This window comes from Salmo salar, chromosome ssa07 (assembly GCF_905237065.1).
Source record: "Salmo salar chromosome ssa07, Ssal_v3.1, whole genome shotgun sequence".
NCBI lineage: Eukaryota > Metazoa > Chordata > Actinopteri > Salmoniformes > Salmonidae > Salmo > Salmo salar.
Window position 1 is genome coordinate 53,917,834 of NC_059448.1, and position 19,220 is coordinate 53,937,053.

Consider the following 19,220-nt stretch of genomic DNA (forward strand, 5'->3'; position numbering starts at 1 on the left):
AGGAGATGTTCATATGTAACAATGTTCACAGCAGACACCTGGGGAACACAGAGGAGATGTTCATATGTAACAATGTTCACAGCAGACACCTGGGGAACACAGAGGAGACGTTCATATGTAACAATGTTCACAGCAGACACCTGGGGAACACAGAGGAGATGTTCATATGTAACAATGTTCACAGCAGACACCTGGGGAACACAGAGAAGCCGTTCATATGTAACAATGTTCACAGCAGACACCTGGGGAACACAGAGGAGATGTTCATATGTTACAATGTTCACAGCAGACACCTGGGGAACACAGAGGAGATGTTCATATGTAACAATGTTCACAGCAGACACCTGGGGAACACAGAGGAGATGTTCATATGTAACAATGTTCACAGCAGACACCTGGGGAACACAGAGGAGACGTTCATATGTAACAATGTTCACAGCAGACACCTGGGGAACACAGAGGAGATGTTCATATGTAACAATGTTCACAGCAGACACCTGGGGAACACAGAGGAGATGTTCATATGTAACAATGTTCACAGCAGACACCTGGGGAACACAGAGGAGATGTTCATATGTAACAATGTTCACAGCAGACACCTGGAGAACACAGAGGAGACGTTCATATGTAACAATGTTCACAGCAGACACCTGGGGAACACAGAGGAGATGTTCATATGTAACAATGTTCACAGCAGACACCTGGGGAACACAGGGGGAGACGTTCATATGTAACAATGTTCACAGCAGACACCTGGGGAACACAGGGGAGACGTTCATATGTAACAATGTTCACAGCAGACACCTGGGGAGCACAGAGGAGACGTTCATATGTAACAATGTTCACAGCAGACACCTGGGGAACACAGGGGAGACGTTCATATGTAACAATGTTCACAGCAGACACCTGGGGAACACAGAGGAGACGTTCATATGTAACAATGTTCACAGCAGACACCTGGGGAACACAGGGGGAGACGTTCATATGTAACAATGTTCACAGCAGACACCTGGGGAACACAGAGGAGACGTTCATGTGTAACAATGTTCACAGCAGACACCTGGGGAACACAGAGGAGATGTTCATATGTTACAATGTTCACAGCAGACACCTGGGGAACACAGAGGAGATGTTCATATGTAACAATTTTCACAGCAGACACCTGGAGAACACAGGGGGAGACGTTCATATGTAACAATGTTCACAGCAGACACCTGGGGAACACAGGGGGAGACGTTCATATGTAACAATGTTCACAGCAGACACCTGGGGAACACAGAGGAGACGTTCATATGTAACAATGTTCACAGCAGACACCTGGGGAACACAGAGGAGATGTTCATATGTAACAATATTCACAGCAGACACCTGGGGAACACAGAGGAGCCGTTCATATGTAACAATGTTCACAGCAGACACCTGGGGAACACAGAGGAGACGTTCATATGTAACAATGTTCACAGCAGACACCTGGGGAACACAGAGGAGACGTTCATATGTAACAATGTTCACAGCAGACACCTGGGGAACACAGAGGAGATGTTCATATGTAACAATGTTCACAGCAGACACCTGGGGAACACAGAGGAGATGTTCATATGTAACAATGTTCACAGCAGACACCTGGGGAACACAGAGGAGACGTTCATATGTAACAATGTTCACAGCAGACACCTGGGGAACACAGAGGAGATGTTCATATGTAACAATGTTCACAGCAGACACCTGGAGAACACAGAGGAGACGTTCATATGTAACAATGTTCACAGCAGACACCTGGAGAACACAGAGGAGACGTTCATATGTAAAAATGTTCACAGCAGACACCTGGGGAACACAGAGGAGACGTTCATATGTAACAATGTTCACAGCAGACACCTGGGGAACACAGAGAAGCCGTTCATATGTAACAATGTTCACAGCAGACACCTGGGGAACACAGAGGAGATGTTCATATGTTACAATGTTCACAGCAGACACCTGGGGAACACAGAGGAGATGTTCATATGTAACAATGTTCACAGCAGACACCTGGGGAACACAGAGGAGATGTTCATATGTAACAATGTTCACAGCAGACACCTGGGGAACACAGAGGAGACGTTCATATGTAACAATGTTCACAGCAGACACCTGGGGAACACAGAGGAGATGTTCATATGTAACAATGTTCACAGCAGACACCTGGGGAACACAGAGAAGCCGTTCATATGTAACAATGTTCACAGCAGACACCTGGGGAACACAGAGGAGATGTTCATATGTTACAATGTTCACAGCAGACACCTGGGGAACACAGAGGAGATGTTCATATGTAACAATGTTCACAGCAGACACCTGGGGAACACAGAGGAGACGTTCATATGTAACAATGTTCACAGCAGACACCTGGGGAACACAGAGGAGACGTTCATATGTAACAATGTTCACAGCAGACACCTGGGGAACACAGAGGAGATGTTCATATGTAACAATGTTCACAGCAGACACCTGGGGAACACAGAGGAGATGTTCATATGTAACAATGTTCACAGCAGACACCTGGAGAACACAGAGGAGACGTTCATATGTAACAATGTTCACAGCAGACACCTGGAGAACACAGAGGAGACGTTCATATGTAACAATGTTCACAGCAGACACCTGGGGAACACAGGGGAGACGTTCATATGTAACAATGTTCACAGCAGACACCTGGGGAACACAGGGAGACGTTCATATGTAACAATGTTCACAGCAGACACCTGGGGAGCACAGAGGAGACGTTCATATGTAACAATGTTCACAGCAGACACCTGGGGAACACAGGGGAGACGTTCATATGTAACAATGTTCACAGCAGACACCTGGGGAACACAGAGGAGATGTTCATATGTAACAATGTTCACAGCAGACACCTGGGGAACACAGGGGAGACGTTCATATGTAACAATGTTCACAGCAGACACCTGGGGAACACAGAGGAGACGTTCATGTGTAACAATGTTCACAGCAGACACCTGGGGAACACAGAGGAGATGTTCATATGTTACAATGTTCACAGCAGACACCTGGGGAACACAGAGGAGATGTTCATATGTAACAATGTTCACAGCAGACACCTGGAGAACACCACGGGGAGACGTTCATATGTAACAATGTTCACAGCAGACACCTGGGGAACACAGAGGAGACGTTCATATGTAACAATGTTCACAGCAGACACCTGGGGAACACAGAGGAGACGTTCATATGTAACAATGTTCACAGCAGACACCTGGGGAACACAGAGGAGATGTTCATATGTAACAATGTTCACAGCAGACACCTGGGGAACACAGAGGAGACGTTCATATGTAACAATGTTCACAGCAGACACCTGGGGAACACAGAGGAGACGTTCATATGTAACAATGTTCACAGCAGACACCTGGGGAACACAGAGGAGACGTTCATATGTAACAATGTTCACAGCAGACACCTGGGGAACACAGGGGGAGACGTTGATATGTAACAATGTTCACAGCAGACACCTGGGGAACACAGAGGAGATGTTCATATGTAACAATGTTCACAGCAGACACCTGGAGAACACAGAGGAGACGTTCATATGTAACAATGTTCACAGCAGACACCTGGGGAACACAGAGGAGACGTTCATATGTAACAATGTTCACAGCAGACACCTGGGGAACACAGAGGAGATGTTCATATGTAACAATGTTCACAGCAGACACCTGGAGAACACAGAGGAGATGTTCATATGTAACAATGTTCACAGCAGACACCTGGGGAACACAGAGGAGATGTTCATATGTAACAATGTTCACAGCAGACACCTGGGGAACACAGAGGAGATGTTCATGTGTAACAATGTTCACAGCAGACACCTGGGGAACACAGAGGAGACGTTCATATGTAACAATGTTCACAGCAGACACCTGGGGAACACAGAGGAGATGTTCATATGTAACAATGTTCACAGCAGACACCTGGGGAACACAGAGGAGATGTTCATATGTAACAATTTTCACAGCAGACACCTGGGGAACACAGAGGAGACGTTCATATGTAACAATGTTCACAGCAGACACCTGGTGGGGAACACAGAGGAGATGTTCATATGTAACAATGTTCACAGCAGACACCTGGGGAACACAGAGGAGATGTTCATATGTAACAATGTTCACAGCAGACACCTGGGGAACACAGAGGAGATGTTCATATGTAACAATGTTCACAGCAGACACCTGGGGAACACAGAGGAGATGTTCATATGTAACAATGTTCACAGCAGACACCTGGGGAACACAGGGGAGACGTTCATATGTAACAATGTTCACAGCAGACACCTGGGGAACACAGAGGAGATGTTCATATGTAACAATGTTCACAGCAGACACCTGGGGAACACAGAGGAGATGTTCATATGTAACAATGTTCACAGCAGACACCTGGAGAACACAGGGGAGACGTTCATATGTAACAATGTTCACAGCAGACACCTGGGGAACACAGAGGAGATGTTCATGTGTAACAATGTTCACAGCAGACACCTGGGGAACACAGAGGAGACGTTCATATGTAACAATGTTCACAGCAGACACCTGGGGAACACAGAGGAGATGTTCATATGTAACAATGTTCACAGCAGACACCTGGGGAACACAGAGGAGATGTTCATATGTAACAATGTTCACAGCAGACACCTGGGGAACACAGGGGAGATGTTCATATGTAACAATGTTCACAGCAGACACCTGGGGAACACAGGGGAGATGTTCATATGTAACAATGTTCACAGCAGACACCTGGGGAACACAGAGGAGATGTTCATATGTAACAATGTTCACAGCAGACACCTGGAGAACACAGAGGAGACGTTCATATGTAACAATGTTCACAGCAGACACCTGGGGAACACAGAGATGTTCATATGTAACAATGTTCACAGCAGACACCTGGGGAACACAGGGGAGACGTTCATATGTAACAATGTTCACAGCAGACACCTGGAGAACACAGAGGAGATGTTCATATGTAACAATGTTCACAGCAGACACCTGGGGAACACAGAGGAGATGTTCATATGTAACAATGTTCACAGCAGACACCTGGGGAACACAGGGGGAGACGTTCATATGTAACAATGTTCACAGCAGACACCTGGGGAACACAGAGGAGATGTTCATATGTAACAATGTTCACAGCAGACACCTGGGGAACACAGAGGAGACGTTCATATGTAACAATGTTCACAGCAGACACCTGGGGAACACAGAGGAGATGTTCATATGTAACAATGTTCACAGCAGACACCTGGGGAACACAGAGGAGACGTTCATATGTAACAATGTTCACAGCAGACACCTGGGGAACACAGAGGAGACGTTCATATGTAACAATGTTCACAGCAGACACCTGGGGAACACAGGGGGAGACGTTCATATGTAACAATGTTCACAGCAGACACCTGGGGAACACAGAGGAGATGTTCATATGTAACAATGTTCACAGCAGACACCTGGGGAACACAGAGGAGACGTTCATATGTAACAATGTTCACAGCAGACACCTGGGGAACACAGAGGAGATGTTCATATGTTACAATGTTCACAGCAGACACCTGGGGAACACAGAGGAGACGTTCATGTGTAACAATGTTCACAGCAGACACCTGGAGAACACAGGGGGAGACGTTCATATGTAACAATGTTCACAGCAGACACCTGGAGAACACAGGGGGAGACGTTGATATGTAACAATGTTCACAGCAGACACCTGGGGAACACAGAGGAGATGTTCATATGTAACAATGTTCACAGCAGACACCTGGAGAACACAGGGGAGACGTTCATATGTAACAATGTTCACAGCAGACACCTGGAGAACACAGAGGAGACGTTGATATGTAACAATGTTCACAGCAGACACCTGGGGAACACAGAGGAGACGTTCATATGTAACAATGTTCACAGCAGACACCTGGGGAACACAGAGGAGATGTTCATATGTAACAATGTTCACAGCAGACACCTGGGGAACACAGAGGAGATGTTCATATGTAACAATGTTCACAGCAGACACCTGGGGAACACAGAGGAGACGTTCATATGTAACAATGTTCACAGCTGACACCTGGGGAACACAGGGGAGATGTTCATATGTAACAATGTTCACAGCAGACACCTGGGGAACACAGAGGAGATGTTCATATGTAACAATGTTCACAGCAGACACCTGGGGAACACAGGGGGAGACGTTCATATGTAACAATGTCCACAGCAGACACCTGGGGAACACAGAGGAGACGTTCATATGTAACAATGTTCACAGCAGACACCTGGGGAACACAGAGGAGATGTTCATATGTTACAATGTTCACAGCAGACACCTGGGGAACACAGAGGAGACGTTCATGTGTAACAATGTTCACAGCAGACACCTGGAGAACACAGGGGGAGACGTTCATATGTAACAATGTTCACAGCAGACACCTGGAGAACACAGGGGGAGACGTTGATATGTAACAATGTTCACAGCAGACACCTGGGGAACACAGAGGAGATGTTCATATGTAACAATGTTCACAGCAGACACCTGGAGAACACAGGGGGAGACGTTCATATGTAACAATGTTCACAGCAGACACCTGGAGAACACAGGGGGAGACGTTGATATGTAACAATGTTCACAGCAGACACCTGGGGAACACAGAGGAGACGTTCATATGTAACAATGTTCACAGCAGACACCTGGGGAACACAGAGGAGATGTTCATATGTAACAATGTTCACAGCAGACACCTGGGGAACACAGAGGAGATGTTCATGTGTAACAATGTTCACAGCAGACACCTGGGGAACACAGAGGAGACGTTCATATGTAACAATGTTCACAGCAGACACCTGGGGAACACAGAGGAGACGTTCATATGTAACAATGTTCACAGCAGACACCTGGGGAACACAGAGGAGACGTTCATATGTCACAATGTTCACAGCAGACACCTGGGGAACACAGAGGAGACGTTCATATGTAACAATGTTCACAGCAGACACCTGGGGAACACAGGGGAGACGTTCATATGTAACAATGTTCACAGCAGACACCTGGGGAACACAGAGGGAGACGTTCATATGTAACAATGTTCACAGCAGACACCTGGGGAACACAGAGGAGATGTTCATATGCAACAATGTTCACAGCAGACACCTGGGGAACACAGAGGAGACGTTCATATGTAACAATGTTCACAGCAGACACCTGGGCAACACAGAGGAGACGTTCATATGTCACATTGCCGATAAATATCTTATTTCATGTCAGTCCTATCTAGAAGTAATGTATGTACAGTTGAAGTCAGAAGTTTACATACACCTTAGCCAAATACATTTAAACTCAATTCCTGACATTTAATCCTAGTAAAAATTCCCTGTCTTAGGTCAGTTAGGATCACCACTTTATTTTAAGAATTTGAAATGTCAGAATAATTGTATAGAGAATTATTTCTTTCCGCTTTTATTTCTTTCATCACATTCCCAGTGGGTCAGAAGTTTACATACACTCAATTAGTATTTGGTAGCATTGCCTTTAAATTGTTTAACTTGGGTCAAACTTTTCGGGTAGCCTTCCATAAGCTTCCCACAATAAGTTGGGTGAATTTTGGTCCATTCCTCCAGACAGAGCTGGTGTAACTGAGTCAGGTTTGTAGGCCTCCTTGCTCGTACACGCTTTTTCAGTTCTGCCCACATATTTTCTATAGGATTGAGGTCAGGGCTTTGTGATGGCCACTCCAATACCTTTACTTTGTTGTCCTTAAGCCATTTGCCACAACTTTGGAAGTATGCTCGGGGTCATTGTCCATTTGGAAGAACCTTTTGCGACCAAGCTTTAACTTCCTGACTGATGTCTTGAGATGTTGCTTCAATATATCCACATACTTTTCCATCCTCATGATGCCATCTATTTTGTGAAGTGCACCAGTCCTTCCTGCAGCAAAGCATGAACACAACATGATGCTGCTACCACCGTGCTTCACGGTTGGGATGGTGTTCTTCAGCTTGCAAGCCTCCCCCTTTTTCCTCCAAACATAACAATGGTCATTATGGTCAAACAGTTCTAGAGGACATTTCTACAAAAAGTAAGATTTTTGTCCCCATGTGCAGTTCCAACCCGTAGTCTGGCTTTTTCTTCATGGCGGTCTTGGAGCAGTGGCTTCTTCCTTGCTGAGCGGCCTTTCAGGTTATGTCGATATAGGACTCGTTTTACTGTGGATATAGATACTTTTGTATCTGTTTCCTCCAGCATCTTCACAAGGTCCTTTTCTGTTGTTCTGGGATTGATTTGCACTTTTCGCACCAAAGTTCGTTCATCTCTAGGAGACAGAACGTGTCTCCTTCCTGAGCGGTATGACGGCTGCATGGTCCCATGGTGTTTATACCAGCGTACTATTGTTTGTACAGATGAATGTGGTACCTTCATGCGTTTGGAAATTGCTCCCAAGAATGAACCAGACTTGTGGAGGTCTACAATTTTTTTTCTGAGGTCTTGGCTGATTTCTTTAGATTTTCCCATGATATCAAGCAAAGAGGCACTTTGAGTTTGAAGGTAGGCCTTGAAATACATCCACAGGTACACCTCCAATTGACTCAAATGATGTCAATTAGCCTATCAGAAGCTTCTAAAGCCATGACATCATTTTCTGGAATTTTCCAAGCTGTTTAAAGGTACAGTCAACTTATTGTATACAAATATCTGACCCACTGGAATTTAGATACAGTGAATTATAAGTGAAATAATCTGTCTGTAAACAATTGTTGGAAAAATGACTTGTGTCATGCACAAAGTAGATGTCCAAACCAACTTGCCAAAACTATAGTTTGTTAACGAGAAATTTGTGGAGTGGTTGAAAAACGAGTTTTAATGATTCCAACCTAAGTGTATGTAAACTTCCGACTTCAAATGTATCATTGACCTATATTATTAAACCTCTACAGATCCTGACAGATGCCCACTGTTTTAAATAAACAACATACTAGGTTAGCATTCACTGTCCCAATTAGCAAAACATGCCACTCAGTTATTGATACCCCTCCTCCACTTGCTATAGGCACAGTATTACACACAGGATGGACATCTAGAAGAACATTACCAAGCTAGCCCAAGATGCAGGAGAAATGTTGTCTTTTCCATCTTCCCCTAGCAGATTTTGGACCTACTATAGGCTAGTATCGATTGTGGTCTACTAGCCCGGCTGGCCAGTGCCAGTCTACTAGTGCGGCTGGCCAGCGCCAGTCTACAAGCCCGGCTGTCAGTGCCAGTCCACTAGCCCGGCTGGCCAGCGCCAGTCAACTAGCCTGGCTGGCCAGAGCCAGTCTACTAGCCCGGCTGGCCAGTGCCAGTCTACTAGCCCGGCTGGCCAGTGCCAGTCTACTAGCCCGGCTGGCCAGTGCCAGTCTACTAGCCCGGCTGGCCAGTGACCGTCTACTAGCCCGGCTGGCCAGAGCCAGTCCACTAGCCCGGCTGGCCAGCGCCCGTCTACTAGCCCGGCTGGCCAGAGCCAGTCCACTAGCCCGGCTGGCCAGTGCCAGTCTACTAGCCCGGCTGGCCAGCGCCCGTCCACTAGCCCGGCTGGCCAGAGCCAGTCCACTAGCCCGGCTGGCCAGCGCCCGTCTACTAGCCCGGCTGGCCAGAGCCAGTCTACTAGCCCGGCTGGCCAGAGCCAGTCCACTAGCCCGGCTGGCCAGCGCCCGTCTACTAGCCCGGCTGGCCAGAGCCAGTCCACTAGCCCGGCTGGCCAGCGCCCAGTCTACTAGCCCGGCTGGCCAGCGCCAGTCTACTAGCCCGGCTGGCCAGCGCCAGTCCACTAGCCCGGCTGGCCAGAGCCAGTCCACTAGCCCGGCTGGCCAGCGCCAGTCTACTAGCCCGGCTGGCCAGCGCCAGTCTACTAGCCTGGCTGGCCAGCGCCAGTCTACTAGCCCGGCTGGCCAGTGCCAGTCTACTAGCCTGGCTGGCCAGTGCCAGTCTACTAGCCTGGCTGGCCAGTGCCCAAAATCCTTAAGTTCCATCACTGATCACCATCTCATACATCCAACCTGCCTTCTCCTCTACTGTCACTTTCTCCTGGTCCAGGCCAGTCAGGTGTTGAAGGAGGAAGATCACTGCAAGTCTATAGTCCAGTTGCTCCTGGGGTTGAAAAGACAGTGAAAGAAGCAGCATTTTCATGGACATGTCTATTGTCAGTACAGAGGAAGCAGACAGCATTAGGGAGCTAACTTGTTAGTCTAGTGATGTGTTGTGGGTGTAGGTGCAGTGCAGCTACCTGGACTGGGTTTCTCTGCAGATTCAGCTCCCGGAGCAGGCACAGGTCATGGATGTGTGTGGCCTCCTTGATTTCACTGATCTGAGAACAGTATATCATACACAAAAACGATCAGATACTTGGATTAAGATTAAATCCTTTAAAAACGATTAAAACTACATTTAATACCACAGCCAATCTATCAGTTGATGCAGTGGAATAGCTTTATCACTCAGCTCCTGGTATACAGTCACTAGGTGGTTTAGTGATACTGGTCATTGGTACCATGCAGACCGTGGCAGAGACAAGAGCAGGACATTAAGGAATGGACTGTGTCTCACCAGGTTACTCTCCAGGTTGACAAGAGAGCAGGACATTAAGGAATGGACTGTGTCTCACCAGGTTACTCTCCAGGTTGACAAGAGAGCAGGACATTAAGGAATGGACTGTGTCTCACCAGGTTACTCTCCAGGTTGACAAGAGAGCAGGACATTAAGGAATGGACTGTGTCTCACCAGGTTACTCTCCAGGTTGACAAGAGAGCAGGACATTAAGGAATGGACTGTGTCTCACCAGGTTACTCTCCAGGTTGATGGAGCCCAGCAGATGGAGATTCTGCAGGCCTGACAGACTGGTGATCCGGTTCAGAGACAGATCCAGGACCTGCAGGGTTCTCAGAGTCTCCACATTCTCTATCTTCTCAATCTGATTCCCCCTCTGGATAGAGAGGACATGATACATGACAAACACTGGGAATATGAATACTGTGTGGACAAATACACACACACATATTAATTAACTCATACAATCTCACACGCACGCACACACAACTCCCCCTCCTCCTACACACACACATACACATGCCCACGTCACACGCACACACACAGACACACACACACCCCACCCTCACTATCAAAGTTAACATTGAGTGTTCCCTTCCCCATCTGTAAGGAGTATAAAACTTCTCCCTGAGACGTGTGTATGATTGACAGGCCAGCTCCAATGGTCTGGGCTGACAGGGGAGGAGTGACAGGTGAACAGCTGGCCAGACACTGGTGTGGGCATGCCAAAAGCACTACAGACCATCCCTCCTCTCCTCTAGAACCCACCATCCCTCCTGCTCTGTAACTACCCACCCCCACCCTCCCCCTGCGTGGGCTGTCATTCAGGATCCAGCCCCCGCGGCCCCCATGCCTGCCCTCCTCCGGTAGCCTGCCTGGCAGAGGGCTGCCGACAGTGGGGGACGGTGACCGCACGGAGCCCTGGAAGCTCCCGAGGCCAGGGTGTGATGGGCTGAGAGAGGAGGCTGGCTGACAGGTACCACGCTGTTAGGGAGCGGGGCTGGGCAGGAGAGGGCCGGGGGAGGGAAGATGGAGACAGCGGCTGGTTGCCATGGGATGCTATGGAGGGGTGAGGGAATAAGAGAAGAGAGGAGAGGGGGGGGGGTTGAACAGGGTCCAGGCCTGCTCACACCGCCGGCAGCTGGTCCCAGAGGGGAGGGTGGAAGCGGACAGGGGACACGGCTGCATCTTGCTGACGATGAGGAATCACTTTGATAAAGGACACCAGCATCCGTCAGAGAGGGAGAGGGAAGGGTCTGGAGGCCCGCTGGCACAGCCATATGGCGGCTCTCACACTGGAGCCCATGTCTGTGTGTCTTTGAAAAGCTGAAGCTCAATTATGTCTGTGGTTTAAATATGAGACGGGGGGAGAGTTAAAAATACACCACCTGCTGTCATCATGTTTGAAGAGAAACAAGTGCTCAAATATTGTGTGTAGCATAACTGGCACCATACTGGGGGGATAACCTTTTAGAAAAGCCATGACATAATGGAAGAATGTAGACACCAGGTCGGGACATCAAGGTGAAAACAGAAAACAACTGATTCACAGGAAAACAGTTGTGTCCTGTAGGACATATTCAATCAAGCACAAGACCAACCACTAACCACAGTACTGATGTGCTTGGAGAGCTGCGTCTATACAACCGGATGGGCATATTCATTAATGAGCATAACGCATGGTAAAATATTATCTCTAAGAATCAAATGATTCAACAAACACACACGCAATGTAATTATTCATGTAAAGTAACATCTCCATATACAACACACATGAAAAGTGTTAGAAATGGAATAATTCAAGAGGCAGGAGGAGGAGTTAGGACCTACCAGACAGAGGTCTTTGATTGGCAGCTTGTCCAGGCCACTGATACAGGAGATCTTGTTGTGTGCCAGGCTGAGGTGTGTGAGGCTGGCACAATGCAGCAGACCACCGATCTCACTGAAACAGTTGTCTGTCCGGGCACACGTTAAGAATGGTATACAATGAGGAAGTGGTCTAGATAAGAACTTGACATGTATGTGTGTGTGTAAATACTTTTTAAAGGATACAGTCCAGATTCAGTTTACTCAAAGACGAATAGGCTGACAAATGTGTCATCACTGACATCTGGTTATGGGAAAAGTTAACCTCCTGCGGAATACAACAAACATGAATAATGAATCAAGTGGACCAATCTTTAAATGCTTTTTGCAATGAAGAAATATGAAAATAAACAACCAAATGCATGTATAGTATGATCAATTCTACTAGTACTGTATAACTCACTGATAAACAATAAGAAGAAGTCAACCCTGGTAAGTTCCTTGTCATTCCAGGGTAGGTAATACTTAGTAAGCATATGGAATGACACTACAGTATAAATGGTCTATGATGATTGGAACCCATCTTCTGGGACTATAGGCTTCAAGAAACCCCAAGCCACAAATCAACCGTTGTCTTATCCTGTCTGCTGAAGGTCCCACCTTGAGGTTCTTGGGCGGCTGGAATCCAAAGAAGTCGGTGAGTTGGTTGTGGGAGGCATCCAGGATGATGAGATACGGCATGTGGCTTACACAGGATAAATCTACCAGTCAACAAACATTAGGAGAGACGGGTGAGCAGAGTGGGAGAGATGGCAACACCTGACACACAACTGTTATTATACAGACCAGAAGAAGTTACAAGGGCACCGATGAGAAATGAACCATTGCTTAATTAATTAGGCTAACCAAGCTACATTTTCTACATCACTAATTAGAATCATAACAGTGCATTTGTTAATATGAGACACACACACCTTTTATTTTGTTGTAAGGAAGTTCTAGCTTTTGAAGGTGGACGTAATTGCATAGGATGGAAACATTATTCAGATTTCGACCCTGGATGGAGACATATTCCGAAATTGAATTCCACATGACATAGACAACAAAACAAGGAAAGAAATACAACACAAATGGAAAGTTAACAGATTTGTTAGATACTCTTCTGCGTATAGCCTGATGGTAAACAGTTACTCCTGTAAAGCATATTATCAGCGATTGATGGGGTTACACTATCAACCTGAAGTGTGTGTGTTGTGTGTGTTCTTACAGGCGCAGAGAGGAACTGGTAGACATGCTCTAGTCCAGTGGCAGAGTGTCCCAGGTTGGATAAACAGCTGGATACTTCCTCTTCAGTCAACACACCATCGTTTTTCTGTATGAGACATAGCTACATCACGTTTTTTTGCGGTACACAATAGAACAAGTCATGCATTGTCAATGCATTGTTTTTATGCACCAAACTTCTGTTATTATGAAACTCCGAGTAGCAAGAGAAAGAGAGAAGTTGCTTGCATCCTCAAAGTAATTAACAGAAAGAGCGTTTGTTATTCTCCAAGCCTCATGGCCCATCTTACTAAAGCAGCTAGCATCTTTATTAATTTAGCTGTTATCCCTAGCTTCCTCCCTTACCTCCATTGTCTTCTCCTCCTTCTCTTCCTCGCAGGTTGAAAACGTGTCTGCACACGGCTGATGAACCGCAGCAGGAAATGGTTGCGCATCAGTGGTCTCCTGTGTCACGGACTCATGAGGATAGCAAGAGGGTGACCCAGAGGAACACTGGGGCGTCGTTTGCTTCCCGATATCTTGGAAAGTGGAAAATGTTGAAGTAGAAGACATTTTGGATTAAATTGTTTTGCATGAGAATATTTTTACTTACTAATTAGCCTAGGTAGGTGGCTATTTTGAAAGTTGGCTCAGCTGGAGCGGATAGCGTTCTTTCTGTTGCTTAGTAACGATGACGAAGTGTCAGTAGGTGAATTGAACTGTGGGATATGTCGTTTTTGATTCATTTACTTCCCAACAGTTCATAAAAGCTTTCAAACCATGGTTCCCAGGTTCCACCGTCTGGAAAAAGTAATATATTGATGCATTTTTATTTTAGTGTGCTGAGACAAATATTATCCATTCCATCATCTAACAACTTTACACTAATCACCATGTTGAAACCTCAATCATGCTCACCAAAATGCAGAAAAAAGCTTGACATACTAGAGTTCAAGTAGTGTGCTTTGTGCATCAGACATCTTTCAACAGGTCTTGATCATTCTATAAAAAAGCCTTCTTCTGACGTCCCATCAGATCTGGCAGCTGAGCTCAATTCCTGACAGTGTATATTTTAGATCCGTCCATCTAAAATGACATCGGACAAAGTCAATTTGTGTCAATGTGAAAAGATGTTGAATTATACGGTGCAACAGCGCATAGACAGACCATGTTGTTTGGGTAGTGTTTCCTTCTGTATGGCATTCATCAATTCCTCTTCGTCAATGGAAGAAACTAGTCCCTTGACTACATGAGGTAGGAAACTGGCACTTTTCATTGTACAAAAACACACAAACTGCTCATATACACAGGGGAATTTTGATGTTTTATTTCAGCAAGATCCGTGTACACATTGGCAAATCACCTTTAATTCAGTGTAGAAGGATTGATATTCAAGGCCTTGGTCTGAAAGGGACTTTTAACAGACAATGGAGAAAGGATCAAATAAATCCTTAAATCACACACACTCATTAGCCTACATTATCATCAGATGTAGGTGAAAAAACTAATCAGACATGAAACCACTCTCATATTACACACTGTAGATGTGCAAAACGACATGTCTTAGTAAACAAACAAATAAAGCAAAGCATAAAAAAAAAAGAAGTGAAATATATTTGTAGATCTTTACAATGAGTTGGCCCCATTACTTAAAATGTGTGTATAGGGGTCAGATATACCAGGTCATTTAAATCCAGATGGAGTGTTCCCTTGTTCACAGAATCAGCAGAAACAACCTCCTCACTTGCGCAGAGTACTGCAAGCCATAGAGACCTCCATAGTGTGTGTGTAATATAGTACGTGTTTATTGTGTGTGTGTGTCTTGAGTGTGCTGAGTAAAACTGTTCCTATGGCACTAGGCAATCCCTCCGGCAACCACAAGGCTCATATTGATCCCAGCCTACATGTCATTATGATGGATGGTTCCGCTGGGTTCTGGTGAGCAGCACTGCCACAACTCTCCCCTGTTCTCTTTCCTCCTTCCCCTGCTCTTGTTAAGTACTTTTCCTCTGAGTTAATTAACTAAATATACTGAGGGGATGCAGGGGAAGGAATGATTTGTGACTCATTGCAAGTGTATTCACTTTAGAATAGTTTTAGCAGAAGTTTTAGCAGTTCTAGTGGTAGGAAGGGGAGTAGTGATTTGCAATTACATCTCTATTAAGTTCAAGACCTTGAGTGTTGGACTATATACACACTCCAATTGTACTGGATACATTGCCCCCCCCATCCCCTAGCACACATGCACACCTCAACGCTGCAGCACAGTTAATGCATTTTTTCAGGACAGTGGCAAATACTATAATCAGAATCGGCTATAGTTACATTATATCCAATCTACATTATTCTAAAAGTGAGAGAAAAATAGAGTGAACAACAGCTGAGGAACCAATTCCTTTCTTTGTCCTTGGGGAAGAAGAATGGCCACAAGCAGGAGGAGAGAAGTGATAATCTAGACAGTCTAATCTGGCATCTGGTATTGCAGACAGTCAGCGGGCCCACGAGGGAGAGCTGGAGGTAGTGCTGTAATTGAGAGCAGCAGTTAGATGTAATAAGACAATGAGATGAGAAAGGCCCCAAAGCCAGACTCATAAAATTCCCCCATTCTCCACAGGTGAGACTAGGGCTGACCACATATGGGATGATTGAAGGGAGTCATTTTTTAAGTTGGAGTGTGTGTGTGTGTGTGTGTGTGTGTGTGTGTGTGTGTGTGTGTGTGTGTGTGTGTGTGTGTGTGTGTGTGATTTCTTGAGGAACTGGCTGCATTCTTGCCAGTGAATAAGCAGATGAGTTACAACAACAGATGCATATTGGTAACTAAGTTCAAACCTAAAATCAGTAACTACTCAATGTACAGCCTACCAGCATTATCTCAACCCCCAAAACATATTACATGGTTATTACGGTCTGCCATAGGATCTAATGAAGACTCAGGACTTTAACAAACCCAGTGTATCACCAGTCCCTGTGGAGGTGCTGACCAGTCCCTCAGATGGTTAGCTGACACTGCTAGGTCAGCTCTAAAATACTAGCTTTAATCTAAACCCTTTTTCCAGACAGGAGGTTAAGAAACACTGGACACTAATGCAAACAGACCATTGCCAACAACAGCCTCCCAATGTCCCCCCTCTCAAACAGTAGTGATCTTCTTGTCCTTGGTGGCCTGCTTGAAGGCTGCCTGCTCGCAGATGATCTCCTTGAGGCGCTGCAGCCGGACGTTCTGCGTGCTCAGGTCTCCCACGCCCGTCTGGCTCCTCTGCAGCAGGCTGAGGGCGTGGATGTACTCCAGCTCTGTGTAGCGAACGCCCTGGTCCACCACCAGGTTGAGCAGCTCATCTGCAGCGTTGTACAGCATCTCATAGTACTGCCTAAACAGGGGAGGAGATGACTTCATTGTTCAATGCCCATGAGAATGTTCTCTGTTATCCCAATCCCTCTGAAAAACAGAGGTCAGAGAGGTCAGACCACAGGGGAGGTGGAGGGGGAAGGGGAGAGGAGATGGTGGTTAGGGGGTTAGAGGGAGGAAGGAGATAGGGGACAGGAGAGGTCAGAGGTCAGTAACCAGTAGTACAGATGAGTAGAGAAAAAGGAAGGAATCAACACTATGATGTTATTTATCTAGTACTACTGTACCATACTGCCCAACATAACCCTATGATGTTATTTATCTAGTACTACTGTACCATACTGCCCAACATAACCCTATGATGTTATTTATCTAGTACTACTGTACCATACTGCCCCACATAACCCTATGATGTTATTTATCTAGTACTACTGTACCATACTGCCCCACATAACCCTATGATGTTATTTATCTAGTACTACTGTACCATACTGCCCCACATAACCCTATGATGTTATTTATCTAGTACTACTGTACCATACTGCCCCACATAACCCTATGATGTTATTTATCTAGTACTACTGTACCATACTGCCCAACATAACCCTATGATGTTATTTATCTAGTACTACTGTACCATACTGCCCAACATAACCCTATGATGTTATTTATCTAGTACTACTGTACCATACTGCCCCACATAACCCTATGATGTTATTTATCTAGTACTACTGTACCATACTGCCCAACATAACCCTATGATGTTATTTATCTAGTACTACTGTACCATACTGCCCAACATAACCCTATGATGTTATTTATCTAGTACTACTGTACCATACTGCCCAACATAACCCTATGATGTTATTTATCTAGTACTACTGTACCATACTGCCCAACATAACCCTATGATGTTATTTATCTAGTACTACTGTACCATACTGCCCAACATAACCCTATGATGTTATTTATCTAGTACTACTGTACCATACTGCCCAACATAACCCTATGATGTTATTTATCTAGTACTACTGTACCATACTGCCCAACATAACCCTATGATGTTATTTATCTAGTACTACTGTACCATACTGCCCAACATAACCCTATGATGTTATTTATCTAGTACTACTGTACCATACTGCCCCACATAACCCTATGATGTTATTTATCTAGTACTACTGTACCATACTGCCCAACATAACCCTATGATGTTATTTATCTAGTACTACTGTACCATACTGCCCAACATAACCCTATGATGTTATTTATCTAGTACTACTGTACCATAATTCCCAACATAACCCTATGATGTTATTTATCTAGTACTACTGTACCATACTGCCCAACATAACCCTATGATGTTATTTATCTAGTACTACTGTACCATACTGCCCAACATAACCCTATGATGTTATTTATCTAGTACTACTGTACCATACTGCCCAACATAACCCTATGATGTTATTTATCTAGTACTACTGTACCATACTGCCCAACATAACCCTATGATGTTATTTATCTAGTACTACTGTACCATACTGCACAACATAACCCTATGATGTTATTTATCTAGTACTACTGTACCATACTGCCCAACATAACCCTATGATGTTATTTATCTAGTACTACTGTACCATACTGCCCAACATAACCCTATGATGTTATTTATCTAGTACTACTGTACCATACTGCCCCACATAACCCTATGATGTTATTTATCTAGTACTACTGTACCATACTGCCCCACATAACCCTATGATGTTATTTATCTAGTACTACTGTACCATACTGCCCCACATAACCCTATGATGTTATTTATCTAGTACTACTGTACCATACTGCCCCACATAACCCTATGATGTTATTTATCTAGTACTACTGTACCATACTGCCCCACATAACCCTATGATGTTATTTATCTAGTACTACTGTACCATACTGCCCCACATAACCCTATGATGTTATTTATCTAGTACTACTGTACCATACTGCCCAACATAACCCTATGATGTTATTTATCTAGTACTACTGTACCATACTGCCCAACATAACCCTATGATGTTATTTATCTAGTACTACTGTACCATACTGCCCAACATAACCCTATGATGTTATTTATCTAGTACTACTGTACCATACTGCCCAACATAACCCTATGATGTTATTTATCTAGTACTAC

The 19,220-nt window shown here is 45.2% G+C and overlaps 2 protein-coding genes across 4 annotated transcripts in view; both read right to left on the reverse strand.

Moving 5' to 3' along the window:
* LOC106594477 (leucine-rich repeat and guanylate kinase domain-containing protein) overlaps positions 1 to 14,393 on the reverse strand; it is a 64,574-nt gene extending 50,181 nt beyond the window's left edge. Inside the window, exons 1-9 of one of the 2 annotated variants that reach the window (XM_045722268.1) lie at positions 14,059 to 14,393; positions 13,697 to 13,801; positions 13,404 to 13,485; positions 13,090 to 13,190; positions 12,676 to 12,757; positions 12,454 to 12,578; positions 10,856 to 10,999; positions 10,304 to 10,384; positions 10,081 to 10,167 (exon numbers count right to left, since the gene is read on the reverse strand). In XM_045722268.1, the coding sequence (XP_045578224.1) occupies positions 10,081 to 10,167; positions 10,304 to 10,384; positions 10,856 to 10,999; positions 12,454 to 12,578; positions 12,676 to 12,757; positions 13,090 to 13,190; positions 13,404 to 13,485; positions 13,697 to 13,801; positions 14,059 to 14,265 (1,014 nt within the window). In that variant the 5' untranslated portion in view covers positions 14,266 to 14,393. The remainder of the gene's footprint in view (positions 1 to 10,080; positions 10,168 to 10,303; positions 10,385 to 10,855; positions 11,000 to 12,453; positions 12,579 to 12,675; positions 12,758 to 13,089; positions 13,191 to 13,403; positions 13,486 to 13,696; positions 13,802 to 14,058) is intronic. The other variant, XM_045722269.1, reaches the window with a different exon arrangement.
* Positions 14,394 to 14,995: 602 nt separating this feature from the next.
* LOC106609608 (exocyst complex component 4) overlaps positions 14,996 to 19,220 on the reverse strand; it is a 284,451-nt gene continuing 280,226 nt past the window's right edge. Inside the window, exons 18-19 of one of the 2 annotated variants that reach the window (XM_045722267.1) lie at positions 16,789 to 17,060; positions 14,996 to 16,215 (exon numbers count right to left, since the gene is read on the reverse strand). In XM_045722267.1, the coding sequence (XP_045578223.1) occupies positions 16,823 to 17,060 (238 nt within the window). In that variant the 3' untranslated portion in view covers positions 14,996 to 16,215; positions 16,789 to 16,822. Of the gene's footprint in view, positions 17,061 to 19,220 lie in introns of both variants that reach the window. The other variant, XM_045722266.1, reaches the window with a different exon arrangement.